The 14,476-nt window shown below is 37.6% G+C and overlaps 1 protein-coding gene across 1 annotated transcript; it reads right to left on the bottom strand.

Annotated features, from left to right (window-relative positions):
• Nucleotides 1-1,065: 1,065 nt before the first annotated feature.
• LOC104928405 (disabled homolog 2) lies at nt 1,066-13,807 on the bottom strand. Its single transcript, XM_019259620.2, has 10 exons — nt 13,761-13,807; nt 13,448-13,563; nt 10,222-10,361; nt 6,673-6,771; nt 5,124-5,255; nt 4,148-4,234; nt 4,004-4,051; nt 3,815-3,871; nt 3,401-3,488; nt 1,066-1,484 (listed from the first exon to the last, which is right to left on the bottom strand). The coding sequence occupies exons 2-10, from the start codon at nt 13,530-13,532 to the stop codon at nt 1,066-1,068; spliced, it is 1,155 nt and encodes a 384-aa protein (XP_019115165.2). The 5' UTR covers nt 13,533-13,563; nt 13,761-13,807.
• Between the last annotated feature and the right edge of the window lie 669 nt (nt 13,808-14,476).

The raw sequence follows: 14,476 nt of genomic DNA, 5'->3' as shown, positions 1-14,476 counted from the left end.
CCTGTTTGTTTCATTTCTTCTTAAAAGGTCAGTAATGTCAATATGTATTTTTTGCAAAAAGGGACCTGAGAGGACATTTTAAGTAAAGTTGTCTGTTTCTTTGTCTTTCTGGCGTTTATGTTTTATTTTTTACCAAGAGCAGCAAAAGAAGCAGATCAGAATGACATAATCTAATTCAAAAACACACACAAGATGTACAGTACAAAGGATGTACTGTAGTCTGAAGGAAAAAAATAAAACAAGTTAAATGAGTTTTGTCGCATGTTCTGTGTTTTATTCTGTATGTGCAGCGTGTGGACAAACCTGCAGAAAACTTTTGAAAAAGGACAGAAAGTTGGCGATAATTTGATGTTGAAAAGGCAAAGCTGGCTGCAGAAAACAGAACAGAACACACTGTGTACTGTATTTGTGCAGGACACATGAATCTACAAATTTCTGACATCGATATTATACTGCAATTTGAACTATCACTTCTTTTTATGAGAAACAGTGAATGCGTTTTGTTTTGGATCAAACCGACAGCAGACGTCCTGTAACTCTGACTGACTGGATGTTTGACATGATTATTTTTTTCTTGAAAAGCAACACAAATGTTTGACTATATAGACAAATAAACAAAAGAGTCACAGACAGAGAACGTTAAACATTTTAAATTCAGTTTGTGTGCTGTGGTGAGCAGCTTTTTAGCATTTACATTTTGTTGTTGTTGGTGGTGGCGGTTACACAAATAACGCTAGCTTTGATGTTTAGCTAAGCCTCACTGCTGCTGTCTCTAGTGTATTAATAATAATAATAATTCTGCTGCATTATTTAGAGCTGAAAACAAACACCTGCATCATCGGTTATACTGTCGTCTTATTAAATGTTAATCCAAAACTTCCACATAAATCAAAATTGGGAATATTCATTGGCCATGATTGGAAATATAGAAATTTTAGAGACATATTCAGTCTTAATCATAGCAGCTAAATCCTCTTTGGATACATGACAGTTAGAATTTCACATTCATCAGTCAAAAAAAACAAAACAAAACAACATTAACTATTTTCCCATTCAATTAGTTCATCACAGTAAGAGATCTGAGGTAGGGGGCGGTGGCTGCAGTGCTCCTGTTTCTCCAGCAGGAGCATAAAGGGAGTTTAAAGGGGTGGGGTGCCCCATGACAGCAGTGGGTGAAGTGGGTGAAGCAGGTGAAGTGGGTGTGTTTCCTCCCCTCATGAATCCTGGCTGAGAGCTGTGAGCCTCCATCTGGCCGCCTGGATTGGGTACTGCTATGCCTGCTGGTCCCCACGCTGTCATATTTCCAGGCATTGTGGGCCAGGGGGCCACAGGTGAGCCTGCCCATTGATTTCCCATAAACCCCTGTTGACCCCAGGGCATGGAGGTGGGAGAGTATGGAGGAGAGGAGTATGGAGAGCTCCTTAGTGGTTGTGTGGGGAACATGGAGAGGATCTGAGAGCTGGAGAGCGTCGGCTGTGGAGACTCTGAAGGAAAAGAAGATGAATAAAGTGGATCTTTACGTTAGGCTACCTCTTTTCACCTGTTTCCAGCCGTTATGCTAAGCTAATCATGCTCTAACTTCAAATTTAATGAATAAGTACGATTTTGATCTTTGATCGAACTCTCAGCAGGAAACAACTGCAACAAGTGTTCTTCACAAAATGACAAACTTCTCCTTCAAGATATGTATGAAACAGAAATGTCAAACATTTGTTTCTGTTCTTTATCTGAGGATTTGCGGCTTTTCGCTGTTCTAGATCAATTGATTAACTAATGGAGTTTAGTGGTGTAGTTGCAACCCCCACTAATCACTCTGCCATTCCTAGCATGCAAAAGAAACCAGGTGGCTGTGAAAATTCATGAAAGGTCATGTTTAGAGTCAGTGTTTAGTTTGTCCATTCTGGGCTGCTGTAGAAACATGGCGGTGGCAAACATGTAAGAGGACCCGCTCCCTCTGTAGATATAAAAGGCTCGATAAGAAGTAACTATTCTTATTTTCAGGTGATAATACACTAATGAAAACATAGTTATGAATATTATATTTAAATTCTGCCATATTCTGTATTTCTACAGGAAATAAATCATTAGTTGTAACCTGAAAGTTCAGTTGTGTAACCTGTGATTACTCACTGGTTATTCTAACAATGTCCCTACATTATGGTCAACGTGTGGTTCAGTTAAGTAAGTGAAACCACACAAAGAGACAGGAAGTGAACCTCTAATGCCGAAGGCGTACGTTACACCGCTGTGCTACAAACATTTGCTGTACTTTTTGCACCATGAGCAAGCAGAGACAGAGGAGACTGAGATAACAGTGTGGGAACTGAGCATGTATTGAGAGATCATATTTTATACACAGAAAATACACATTCCTCTGTCTTACTATGGGAGCCATGGGAAGGATGTTATTTCTTACCACTGTTTGACATATTAAAGACGTCACGAATATGGAGATCATGGGAAAAAACTCGCCTGCCTCGCAAGGTTCGGTCAAAGATTAGAGGCAGTAGCATGTATGGCTCTCATCATGTTTAGTATATTAGATAAGATAAAATAAAATAAACCTTAATTAATTTAGTTGTCAGTTAGTTTTAAAGTGTTTGCTTTAATCTGTTGTCGACTGAAATATTGTGATTTGATGTCTGATTAGGATGTGAATGGAGTTTCGACATGCAGCTTATACAGCACTTCAAATGTTTAACCACAGCTTCAATACTGTATGTTAACACTGCGTAGAGATGTTAATGCTCTGATTCAATAGGGAATCTCCTTAAAATATAGATGAAAGTGGTCAGTGTTTGTCTGATGGTCACATTATTTTATGACAGCCAGATGTTTTTAATGATATTTATTTGGACTTCAGCACTTAAAACACTTGACTCATTCACACACATTCATACAATGAAGGCAGAAACTGCCATGCAAAGTGCCAAATGCCATCAGGAGCAATACAGCGCTTTCTATCCAAAGCACATATTTGTGTATTATAATACTGAGCTCACTAATAACCCCACTCTACCACCTGAGCCAAAGTCATTTGCATGATAGGATATAAATCACTGAACTAGATCTCTGTACAAATCCTCCCTTTGATGTGATGGCAAAAAGAACGACATATTTTGTGCCTTTGTATGTTAATCAAAATTTAATCAAGCCTACGACTGAAGTAATCTGTAAAATTGAACAAACTAAAGTAGGCGTTTCACACATAGGGCTTGAAACAACTTCCCTCTTCTCTGTTTAATGAAGTTTTATAACTAGACCACGCCTTGAGCTCATCCCATTTCTGCACCTAAAGCACTTTTTATCCATTCACTCCCTCTTTGACTCAGTTTTCACCCCTCTCCTGCAAAAGAGGGAGACTCAGCACAAGGCAAATACATCCCATGAGGTAACTAACCTGAGTGACTGGTACATGTCTGTGTGGGCATCATTGCGTCCTCCATCTGAATGGAGAAAATCTCCATCAGCTCATTAGTGGAAGAAGCCTGGAGACAGAGAAACACAAAACACTGCGTTTGATATCACTATCACCCATATGTCAATATTGATGAATTTGAATGACAAATCTATTTAAATTATGAATACTATGTCTACTCCTCTCGTTTAGTTCATTTAGTTTGGAAGTTGAGAAACAAGCTCTCTTTAGAAGTGATCAACTTTTTGCCCTCTAATCTCTGAAGAATAATGACGATCTTGGCATCAAATTTATTCATCTTTACTTGTGGTAAAAATATAAAAATTCTTCTTCCTTTGTAGTTCTGTGAGGCACAGTGGATTAAAAACTTCACATGTTGTGTTTTTGCTGTTTTACCTGGTTTGACTGTCCTGGTGAAGAGTCTGGACTAAACACATCCTCTAAAGCTGGACCCTGAAAATAATGATAAATTAAAACAGTTTTGTTTTAACACAGGAACAAAATATATCAAGAGATGTTCAACGATCATCAACTGCAGCAAGTGGCTTCACCAACAGATTTAGTGTTTTTGTTTATTTTATTTACCTCAGCTGGAGGGGCTGGACTGTCATTTAGAAGAAGTAATGAACTGGTCTGAAAAAAACAAACAAACAAGGAGAAACAAGACTGAATTTGAAACATGTACATATACGCACACACAGATAAAGATTTATAAAGATTTTCTCTGACTTGTGTCGGTGCCTCTGCAGCTTCCTGTGGAGTCTCTTGGTCCACACCCTGACAAACCTCTTTGATATCAATCAGGACTGGATCTGCCTGAAAAACACAGATAAAACATCACACTTTGGACCAAACATACTCTGCAAGATGGTACAACATACAAAAATGACTGTTGTTCAGTGTCATAATAGTCGTATTGAATTGTTAGTGGTGTCTTGATCTATAGTCAGTGTTTTTTGGGGAAGAAGACAGAGGAACTGCTCTTGTTCCCTCTCAGATATTCATCCAGCAATTAACTTTTAGAGCTACTAGCCACACTACTGCATCTTTCTCAAGAATTGATTGATGCTCCTGATCACTGATAGTGATCATTGATCACTGATCCTGATCATTGATCATTGTTACTGCTGGAGAAACACAGCCTTTCAAAGGTTCCTGCTACAGCTGACCGACACTGACACTCAGACATTAACTCATATTACACTAGAGGGCGCTAAACAAACTATAAGAAAACTTGATACAGGTTCTCTCTCTCTCTCTCTCTCTCTCTCTCTCTCTCTCTCTCTCTTTAAGGCAGAGCTATTCATAAAGTTATTTAATCATTTCAGCCATAAAGCTGCAGCGGGTAACTTTTATGAAAATAACTGAAGTCACTTACTACTCACTTCCTGACAGTAGTCAATAATTTGTGAAAAAGAAAGATAGATGATTGTTCAGTCTCATTCAATTTGATGACAAATGTAATTAAGAGCGTTAGGAGGAGCCAGAGGATCCATACTGTTCACTTAATTTTCTTTTTACTCCCCTGATTCTTTGACTGGAAACATTTCTGTATCTGCTGACTCCAAACCAAGTATTTACTTTCTTGTTGCTCTTGTTTAAAAAAATAAAAACATCACTAATATTTATGAATAACAACATCAATTAGTTATATGTCCTTAAGACGTCTCATATGTTTCCCATGTAGTACTGTGTGTGTTGTTACCAGGTTGGCCATCTTGATGTAGTAGAGGATGTAGGTGTCTTGGTGTTGGTAGACGTATGCCAGAGCTCTGGGGTCAGATTCATCTTTCCTTAAAGAGCTGATCCTGGTCCTGTCATGATCATAAAGTAAGATCTGAAAAACAGATGATACAGAGGATTTTATTTATTTATCAGTTATGTTAGTTTGTCTGATTTTTCATGTCAAACAGTTTCTCTTTTGCTAGCTTTCGTGGTGGTGCTTTTCTGGATCTTGGTTCTTTGCCATTACCACCACCCGATAACAAGAGAGTAGGACTGTATGATGAGTTCTTAGTCCATGTAAAGTAAAAATAAATATGCGTTCTGAGTTTGTCAGATCAAAGAAGAAAGTGTTATTAACCACCCAGCCAAATTTGAAAGATTAAAAATATTGACAAGTTTATGAAATTAGCAAGTATTCTCTGATCCAGGACTCTGGGGGCATGTCCGAAGAATGGCCACTCGTGGGAGCAGTCAAGCAGTTCAGAAAATTACATGACTAACTTTGAAGCACTCGAGAGCGAGATGAATTAATCTTGATCTCTCTGCTCGGGGTGCAGGGGTATGCTCAGTTTGGCCTCAGTATGTCATCGAGCCACCATTTAGGACCGCCCCAAAAATCCTGAAAACTGGTAAAAAGTGCAGGATGTAGGATTCAGTGACATCTAGTGGCGTTGTTGCATATTGTAACCCCATTGCTCCTTGTGTGAAGGAGAAATTATGGTGGGCACAAAAGTCATGAAAAATGTGAAAGTGTTTAGTATGTCTGTTCTGGGGTACTGAAGGACTTTGTGGAAGAGGAGCTGCAGCGTCTGTAGATATAAAACGCTAAAGGTAACAAAAGCGTAACAATTCTTATTTTCAGGTGATACATACACTACGTTACATATCGAAAACATAGGTATGCATATCTATTCCATTTCTGCAATAATCTGTAAATAGAGACTCCTAAATCTGACACTGGACCTATAAATATCTCCAAATGCCAACTTCCACATAAAGTGTAGTATTAATTTCACGTAGGAGGCACTACTTCCTCATTTCATTAACCACTTTTTTTATGTTTAACAGATTATTATTAGAAGGGAAAAAAAATATTAAAACATAAATAAATGAATAAAACTATATAAATATATATGTGCTTTTCTGGTAAGAAAATAGAGATTTTGACTAAAAACTGAGGGGAGTTCATTTAAAAATATATCTGTGGTGAACTAAAGAACTAATTATTGTAAACTGATGCCACTAATCCATGTCAGATGTATAAATATTCTTCTTTACGCCCCAAAGGAGATCTCTTAAAGGTTTTGAAAAATACAAAACAAAGCAAATGTTATCTGGCATTGTAATGAAAGCAGGAAACAGATGTTTTTGTCCACTGGAGAACTACAATGGTTATTGTGGTTATATACAAGAAAAATCGATTTTTTTAAGATTAACAGATCAAACTGAGAGGGGAGCTACTGCTACAGGACAACATGATGTGGACAGAGAGAGAGAGATCTGGGGTACATTTAGTCAGTATAACTCACCCCGGTCCTTTCATCCATTATTTTGAGGCCGCTGGAGGAAACTTTCAGCCAAACTCTCTGCTTGTGTTTCCCCTGTCTCCTTGCTGCTGCCTCAAAGCCCTAACACAGAAGGAGCACAGTCAGAAGAGCAGACCTACCTAAAACTGAAACTAATGTTTATACTGATATGATTTATATTAAAGTCACTATGTGTGCAGGTTCTCTCTACTGAATACTGATGATCGAATCATAACGTAGCAGCTGTAACAGACTACAGGAGTTTTAAAATCCCATGCACAAAAGGAGAAACTTGACAGACTTTCTCATCTGTATGCAAGAACTACTGTAATGTAAATAAAATGGAGTCTGATCTTGCTGCAGTAATGTTAATGCTCGTCAGTGAAAAACAAAAGCAGAAGGCTAAATGAATGAAAGTGGGGAGTGAAGATATGTACATCCACTGTGTAGTATTTTATCACTGTGTGGAAGCATGAAAGCTATCAGAGTTTGTTATCGTTTATTATTGTTCCTTATTGGAAATAATCCTCATCCTAGAAGCTTTATAATGTTCATATATTTATAGTCATCAGCAGCTGAGTTCATTCACACACTAGTGGTAGAGCTCCATAACAGCTTCAGTTTAATTTCCAACCGTCCCATAGGGGATCATTACACACTTGGAAACTAAACGATGTGTTCCTTACACAGACTGCATAAAACACAGAATCTGTGTTGTAGTCAAGACCAGACCAGAGTGTATCGAGAACGAGTCAAGGCCAAGACTGCTAAACGTTGGCAGCTGTATCAGCCACAAGCCTCAGGGTTTAAATTCCCAAAACTGAACTATGTTCACATTAATTTCTTTTCTTTTTTTCTTTTTTTTTAAATGACCTGCTTCATAAAATACTGACTTTGATTTGTTGAACTTTGCAGCTGTTGGCTCATGATGTTGAGGTTAAGCCTCAACGTGTCCTCTCTTTAATTTTCTATGACATGCAGGTGTTTGCTCTAAAACTACAGACTGTAGAATAACTTTCTGAACCTTTTCTCAGCCAATTTCAGCGGTACACCAACGTCGGTTCGCCATAAAGTAAAAGTACAACTTTTTCTTCCGTCTGAAGTGTAAAAGTATTTTCAGTTAGTTATGAAAGTGCTGCAGAACTAGTTAGACATTATTAGGTTATTAATGGGAAACACTGGAGAGTCCTCTTTGACCAAGAATGAGTAAAAAGACTGATCTCGAGTACTACAACACTGACACAGACATAGTAGTTTGACATCAGGTGTTGCTCTGTAATTTAGTAGAATTTAATTTTCTGCGATTAGTTTAGCATTATACTCACTGTCTGAGGCTAATGTATTGCTAATACAACATTTGAAGTACATTTTAATTTACTGTTGTGCTGGTATGTTCTCCTTCAGTCGTGGGCTCCATGCATATGTTTACTAGCTTATTGTGTTGTACTTCCTGTTGGGTGCTTTCTCTAGTGATATCTTTCCTGAAATGACAGATGGATATATTTATATATGTATTTAGAGAACTGAGACGTTCCTATTGCAAACTGGTACAATAGCAGCTGCCTGTCACAGTGTCTGTTTTTACCACTTGGGGCCACCAAAATCAGACATTATCATTACATGTATGGATTTAATGATCAATCAATAATAATCAATAACAAACTATTTTTTAATGACACTGATTGACCTCCTGTTCCCTCCCTCCCTGTGGAGGATGTTTCATCAATTATTTTTTGTTTTTTTAGTCTTTTATTAAAGCTGATGCATAATACTAAATATGCACTCAAGTCCTGTGAGATAGTAGGGCCTGAAGTCACTGAGTGGTCAGGAGTGAGCAAGAAGTCACATAGAACTTTCCCACCACTCATTTTCAGTCTGAAGAACACGCTTCATTTGCCATAGTTTATATATACTGTATACATGCTTTAATGCCCCCTTGGGAGGTTGTAGTTTATCTTAAAAGTAGATGTAATGTCCCTCTTTTGACACTGATCAACAGAATTTAATCCTTTAATTCTGAAGTGAAAACAAGTTTCTACAAAGTTATCTAAAATAATTACAAATATAAAAAAACAAAATACACATTTGTCCCTTCCAAGTCAGTAAACACACCGCCTTTAGTCTGTGTCTCTGTCAGCTTCGCTCATCCAGACACTGCATGAGGTTGCATGAGTGTAAGAGAGTATGAGAATCATGAGTGAAGAGTTTTTAGCATCAGCTCTAGGGATAGCACTGCCAGGCATGCAGTCCGCCCACGGCTTTTGTCAAATATATAGCCTAATGGTTAAGACACATGGCAGATAACTACACGTCTTTTTTTACTCTCCCTTTGTTGCATGTTGTCATCATCTTGCTGCGGTATGTTTAAATCTGCCTTTAGTACGTTCATGCCGCTGTTATGTGCACCCTGCCACATCGCTTTTTCCACTCTTCTCTCGTTTCAGCTTCATCATTTCATCCATCAGCAGCGTAGAGTCATCAGCCACCACCACCACCACCACCAGTCTCGGGACTACATGGAGAGATTTATCTTGCTGTTGCTCTGGGTTGATGCTTCTCAGTCAAAAAAAATCTACTTGTCTAAAGTCTAAGTGCCAAAGATGTTTGTTAAGACTTAATATTCACATATCATCGGTTTTAATAATCATCTTCACACCATTCACTCGTGCTTCTTGAAATAGTGAATATCTCAACAACTATTGGATGGACATTTATGGTCACAAAAGGATAACCCCAATTATCATTTTAGTTATTAGTGAAATATGATGTCAACTATTAAATGCACTGCAAGGCAATTTTGTTGTCATTCCTCTGGATGAATTCCTTTTCATCCACCCAATACCAAATACCTCTAATATCAATGTCATTCCCTTCACTCTCAGCTGTAGGCCTACTTTGTGTTAATTTCTAATTAGCAATTGTTTGCATGCTAATACACAACAAAAAATGGTGAACACTGTAAACATTATACCCAATGACAGTGATTATACCTGCTAAACATCAGCAATATATATATATATATATATATATATATATATTATTATATATATATATATATATCTATATATTATATCTATAATAATAATATATACACACACACATACATACAGCCTCACAGAGCTGCCGACATGGTCGTAGACTCTCATTTACAGCAAATTCAGCTTTCTTGTTTGGATTGAGATCTGTTTAATCTCAGTTTGCTATCAAAGGCTTTTTAGTAAATGGTCAGTGTCCAAAAGGTCACATTAAATATAAATCATGGAGACTTTCAAGACGGAAGAATTCCTTTTATAGGAAAAATACTTGGATAGATATACTAAAAATAATGGACAGATTCGTCAAAGCAGTCTATGAGTGTGTCTCATTCAATACATATATAGGCCTCTGAAAATGACTCCTGAACCACTCTAAGTCATAACAACCACTGACAACACATTTTAATCTCATTTTTAATGATATTAGACGTGATGTTTATTTTTAATTAGACAACCGACCAGCTTTAATTAAAAGAAGACTGAGGTAAGTTGACTTTGGCTGTGAAGGACAGAATACCTTTAGTTTCATCATAGAGTCCCAGCACATCTTTTCTCCCTGTGCGTCAGGTACCGGGTCAATGCCAATCAGCTTGGCCTTGTAGCGAACTCCGTCTCCAAGGAAACGGGAGGCTGAGTCACTGGGTGTTCCAGGCACTCCTGGGAAACGCGAAGAGAGGCGATAAATGGTCAAACTGTGAGAACAAATCTGTGTGAGAGCAAGAGGATGTATGTCTGTGTTTATTTGTGTTACGTAGTCATGTCTCAATTATGTTCATGTGTCAAGATTGAATCAGAGTTTTGTGTATTTGTGTTTTTAATGTGTTTGCACTGTATTTGTGTGTATTTGTAAATAATAATAATCATTACAAGTATGCAGTATTCATTTTCTCTGTGTGTGTGCATGTGTGTGTGTGTATGCAAATTGCTGAGCGAGCGTTTCCCTGATCCTTGGTCAATGTTTCATCTAATTTCCTGGAATAAAAACAGTCATTCAATGGTTATGAAAATGTCCTACATGTTGTTGTAACAAAGGTCGCCTCTTAAACAGCTTCACACAAGTTGTGTAACAATTTACTGGCTTTTTCAGTCACCATTTAGTTTCATGTTCAGCATAAATACACGTCTGCATTTAACAGGTGAGTACAAACCAACCAATGGTGCCAAACAACTAAAAATACAAAAAAAATTAGTTCCCTTTGTGAAAAAACAACTGGGAAAGCCAATAAAATCCCTGTGTTATATTTTTTCTCATGCATTAACACATTTCCCATCATGCCCATTTGTTACGGATATATTGAGTGTAAACTTTGAATAGTGCATTTTCTCCTGCAGTTATCAAGAAAACTAAACTTAGTGTGAAGAAGTTGTGGAGAGGCCTGATTTTGTGGAAAATTTGTGACTGATTTTTAGTCATTGGCAAGAGCTTGGTGAAAAAAAAAAGGCTGAAAGACAAACACCGAGCTGGGCTTCTTACTGTTGGACTAGTAATTAATATTAGCTGGCTGCTATGTCTTGCTTGATGTTTAGCTGTTAGCAATATTGTTGACCTTCTAGTTTTGTATCATAAATAGTATAATTATAAAAGATACACGTGTACAGCTGTTCATATTTACCACAGTGGTGTTGAAAAAATACCAATTTTTACATAATGGTGCTTTAATGTAATTTCTGCCTTATAACTCAGTACACTTTTGAAGGTTTCTTTACTTCTATATTTAAAAAAAGTACAACCCTTCAGGCCCCAACTGTCTTTTTTGTCTGGATCAGAGGAATCAAAGTTAATACTGTCAAGAGCCGGTATGCTTTTATGATTCAATTTTTCTTTAGTTTCCTTTCCTTTTATTTCTTTGGTCAGACATGAACCAAAACAGCAGGACTTTCATTTTATCCCAAAGTCCGATATGTTATACTTCACTAATATGACTAGAAACAGACTAAAAGGCATCTCTGGATCCCTGACGAATTGTCCACAATGCCTCTGAGAGTCTTTTGATCATTATTTTCAAAAGGTTTCTTGACACCTCTCCTGATTTCTTTACCCTTTTTGGCTTTCATCAAACTACAACGGCTCTATGTCACCAGCCGACCCTGTCTCCTAGAAATCATATTTATATCCCACTACTTTGCCATAAATGTCTTAAATGTGTTTTGTTTTACAAAGCTAGACACTGCAGAGTGGGGTTCACAGCCTCATGTGAGTCACAACAATAACACACACGTTTTAGTTTAATGTTAATAAATTAATTATTGACTTAAATATTCCACGATACAGATCTGTTAGTGCCACAACACAAGAGCAGATGCAAATTAGTTATATATACTGAGGGTCACTATGGTGCAAATTGTGCCTCTGAGGTTACAAACTCTTTCCCACTGAACCCACCTCTTTACACTTGCTTTGCTGACTTTTCCAGCCTGTTACAGTTCATCTATTCTACAAAAGCATTTTGTAATGTCAGGTCTAAAAGGTGTTGTGCACTGCATATAAATATGACTCACTTACTTACCCATGACCTTAATCTAATCTCCAAAACTAAAGCGAGGTGAGAACACAGCATCTGATTTCAGGATGCTTTATTAGCTTTTACAATCTTTGCTTCAGGATTTTATTGTCAAAATATGACTACTGTAGGTTAACTGCTGTTTTTACAGGCACAGGATTGAAATACACGCACAGTGATCACATTCTCATAAAAACCATCATTGCTCATGATGGCTGAAGGTTAACACGTCAGAGAAGACCAAATGTGAAATTATATTTTTGTAATGCTCGCAGAAGCAAAAGAGAACAGCTTTGTTGACAAATCGGACGTTTGCAAATGGAAACATTGGAAAATTATGGTAGTTTTGACGCAACATGTGGTGACATGAAAGCTTCTCCAAGTTGTAAATGTGTTAATGGGTTTCCAGTAAAACACTTCTGTACTGCAGCTTCACAAATATTGTAAACAGTGTTAGCAGCTGGAACAGCTGGACCCCGTCCAGTGAAGGTCTGAACACGAAGGACGAATAAGAGAACAAAATAAACAGTGTCACCTGAACATGCTCCCACTTCCCATCAGATGTTAACAAACTCACTGAAACCAGATTCGATCAAGACAAGGGGACACACCGTAATGTACTTTACCAACAGTATTTAGAAACACTCAACAAGCGAGTTATAATTATATATCCTATACGCAGTTACAATCGAGTGTCATTCGTTGTCACCAAACTAAAACAAATGGAACAGAGCGAACCCTCTGCTATTAAAACACTGAGCAATTGAAAGATAGTAGATAGATAATAGATATATATTTTTAGATTAGTTAAAGATGTAAACCTGTGAATTACAGTAGTTTTAAACTTCCATAAATCATTTTTTCCCCCATAAATCACAAGAGACACATTTCAAAAAGAAGAGTCAAAATCAAATCAGCAGATGCTCACATATTGTGATTTTAACTCTAGTGTGTTCAGACAGAAGAAGAAGTAAATTTAGCAAGATGGAAACACGGCTTGATGCAGGCAGGTCCACACAAGTTGACTGTATTTTATGGCCACACAGATATAGAATAAAACACATAAGCATAAGCAACGTGCCAAACTGTGTCCAAAGAAAAGGTACTGTACTATACTACTGTACTGTGAATTCAGCAGATTTTCAAAAGTTTTCTTCAGGTTACTCGGCTCTGTCAAAACTCTGAGCTGAATTTTTGTCAGAGAACCAACCCAGACAGTCAACGGCAGCCAAACACTTGTACCTCTTGAGCTGGAAGAGAGCCAGGTCCTGACAGGAGTTTGAGCCGTGGCAGGACAACTTCCAGGTCTTTCTTCTGTGTCCATCATGTGGTGGTTTGTTTGGAAATTCAAGGTTGTACTAGTCAGAATGCAGAGAAAACAATGTGGCTGTCACACTTATATGGTTGCTGCATATCAGTTCTGCAGCTTAAGAAGGAGATAACAGAGTCAATATAGAGAAAATTAAAGTTGTTTACAAGTGTCAAAGTGCAAAGAAAAATATCTCAAGTTCTGTGTTCTTAAAAAACGGAAGGGAAAATGTTTGATTCACCTCACCTGCTGGTAGTGTGTCTCTGCTCTGACCTCGCTGCTTGGCTCGACTCACAGGCGAAACTTCTCAGAGTCAAAGGTCAGGCTGCAAGACTCACTGCTGGAATATCACATCCGCTGTGTGGTCCAAACACATGGGAACTCTTGCAGAAGACTCTAATAAGAATAATAGTCAGTATATGATGCTTTCACTCTCACGGGATGAGTGAGAGGTCATATGTTTCCCTCAAGGAGATGGTTTTGGAGGCATTTTTGTCAGGAAGGATGGTTGAGAGAAACCAGAAAACAGTGAATGCTAACAAAAAACCAAACACTGAATCTTTCATGTTTAGGAAGCACTTTGAGATAATTTGATGGATAACAATTCATGAACTCACCAGAGAGAGACATAACATCTTGCTCCAGAAAGAATTGTTTGGTTTGTCTGTTCTGTCTGTTCAGATTTAAAAACTCTCAATCTAAAGTAAATAAAACAATTCTTATTTGTTCTTATACACTAATGAAAACAAACTTAACAATATTATATACATTTCTGCCAACAGATCCCCTAAATCTTACACACTGGACCTTTTAAATTACAGCCATAATTACATACATGTTACTTACATTCTGAAGAACATGACGTATAGGGCAGGATTACATTTTAAAATTGAGCTGTGGGCCCAGATACACCACATACGGCAGGGTTATTATATTTTACCCAGAGCTCCAAAGACTAGCCA

Source organism: Larimichthys crocea, chromosome XVII (assembly GCF_000972845.2).
Source record: "Larimichthys crocea isolate SSNF chromosome XVII, L_crocea_2.0, whole genome shotgun sequence".
Lineage (NCBI taxonomy): Eukaryota > Metazoa > Chordata > Actinopteri > Sciaenidae > Larimichthys > Larimichthys crocea.
Note: the sequence above shows the minus strand (reverse complement) of the source record. Positions and strands in the feature narration are given on the sequence as shown.

Coding starts and splice junctions, on each gene's coding strand:
- LOC104928405 (XM_019259620.2), bottom strand. CDS start 13,532: ATGATGGACACAGAAGAAAGACCTGGAAGTTGTCCTGCCACGGCTCAA. Junction 4,052..4,147: donor CTGCAGAGGCACCGACACAA/GTCAGAGAAAAT, acceptor TGTTTTTTTCAG/ACCAGTTCATTACTTCTTCT. Junction 3,489..3,814: donor CACCAGGACAGTCAAACCAG/GTAAAACAGCAA, acceptor CTCTGTCTCCAG/GCTTCTTCCACTAATGAGCT.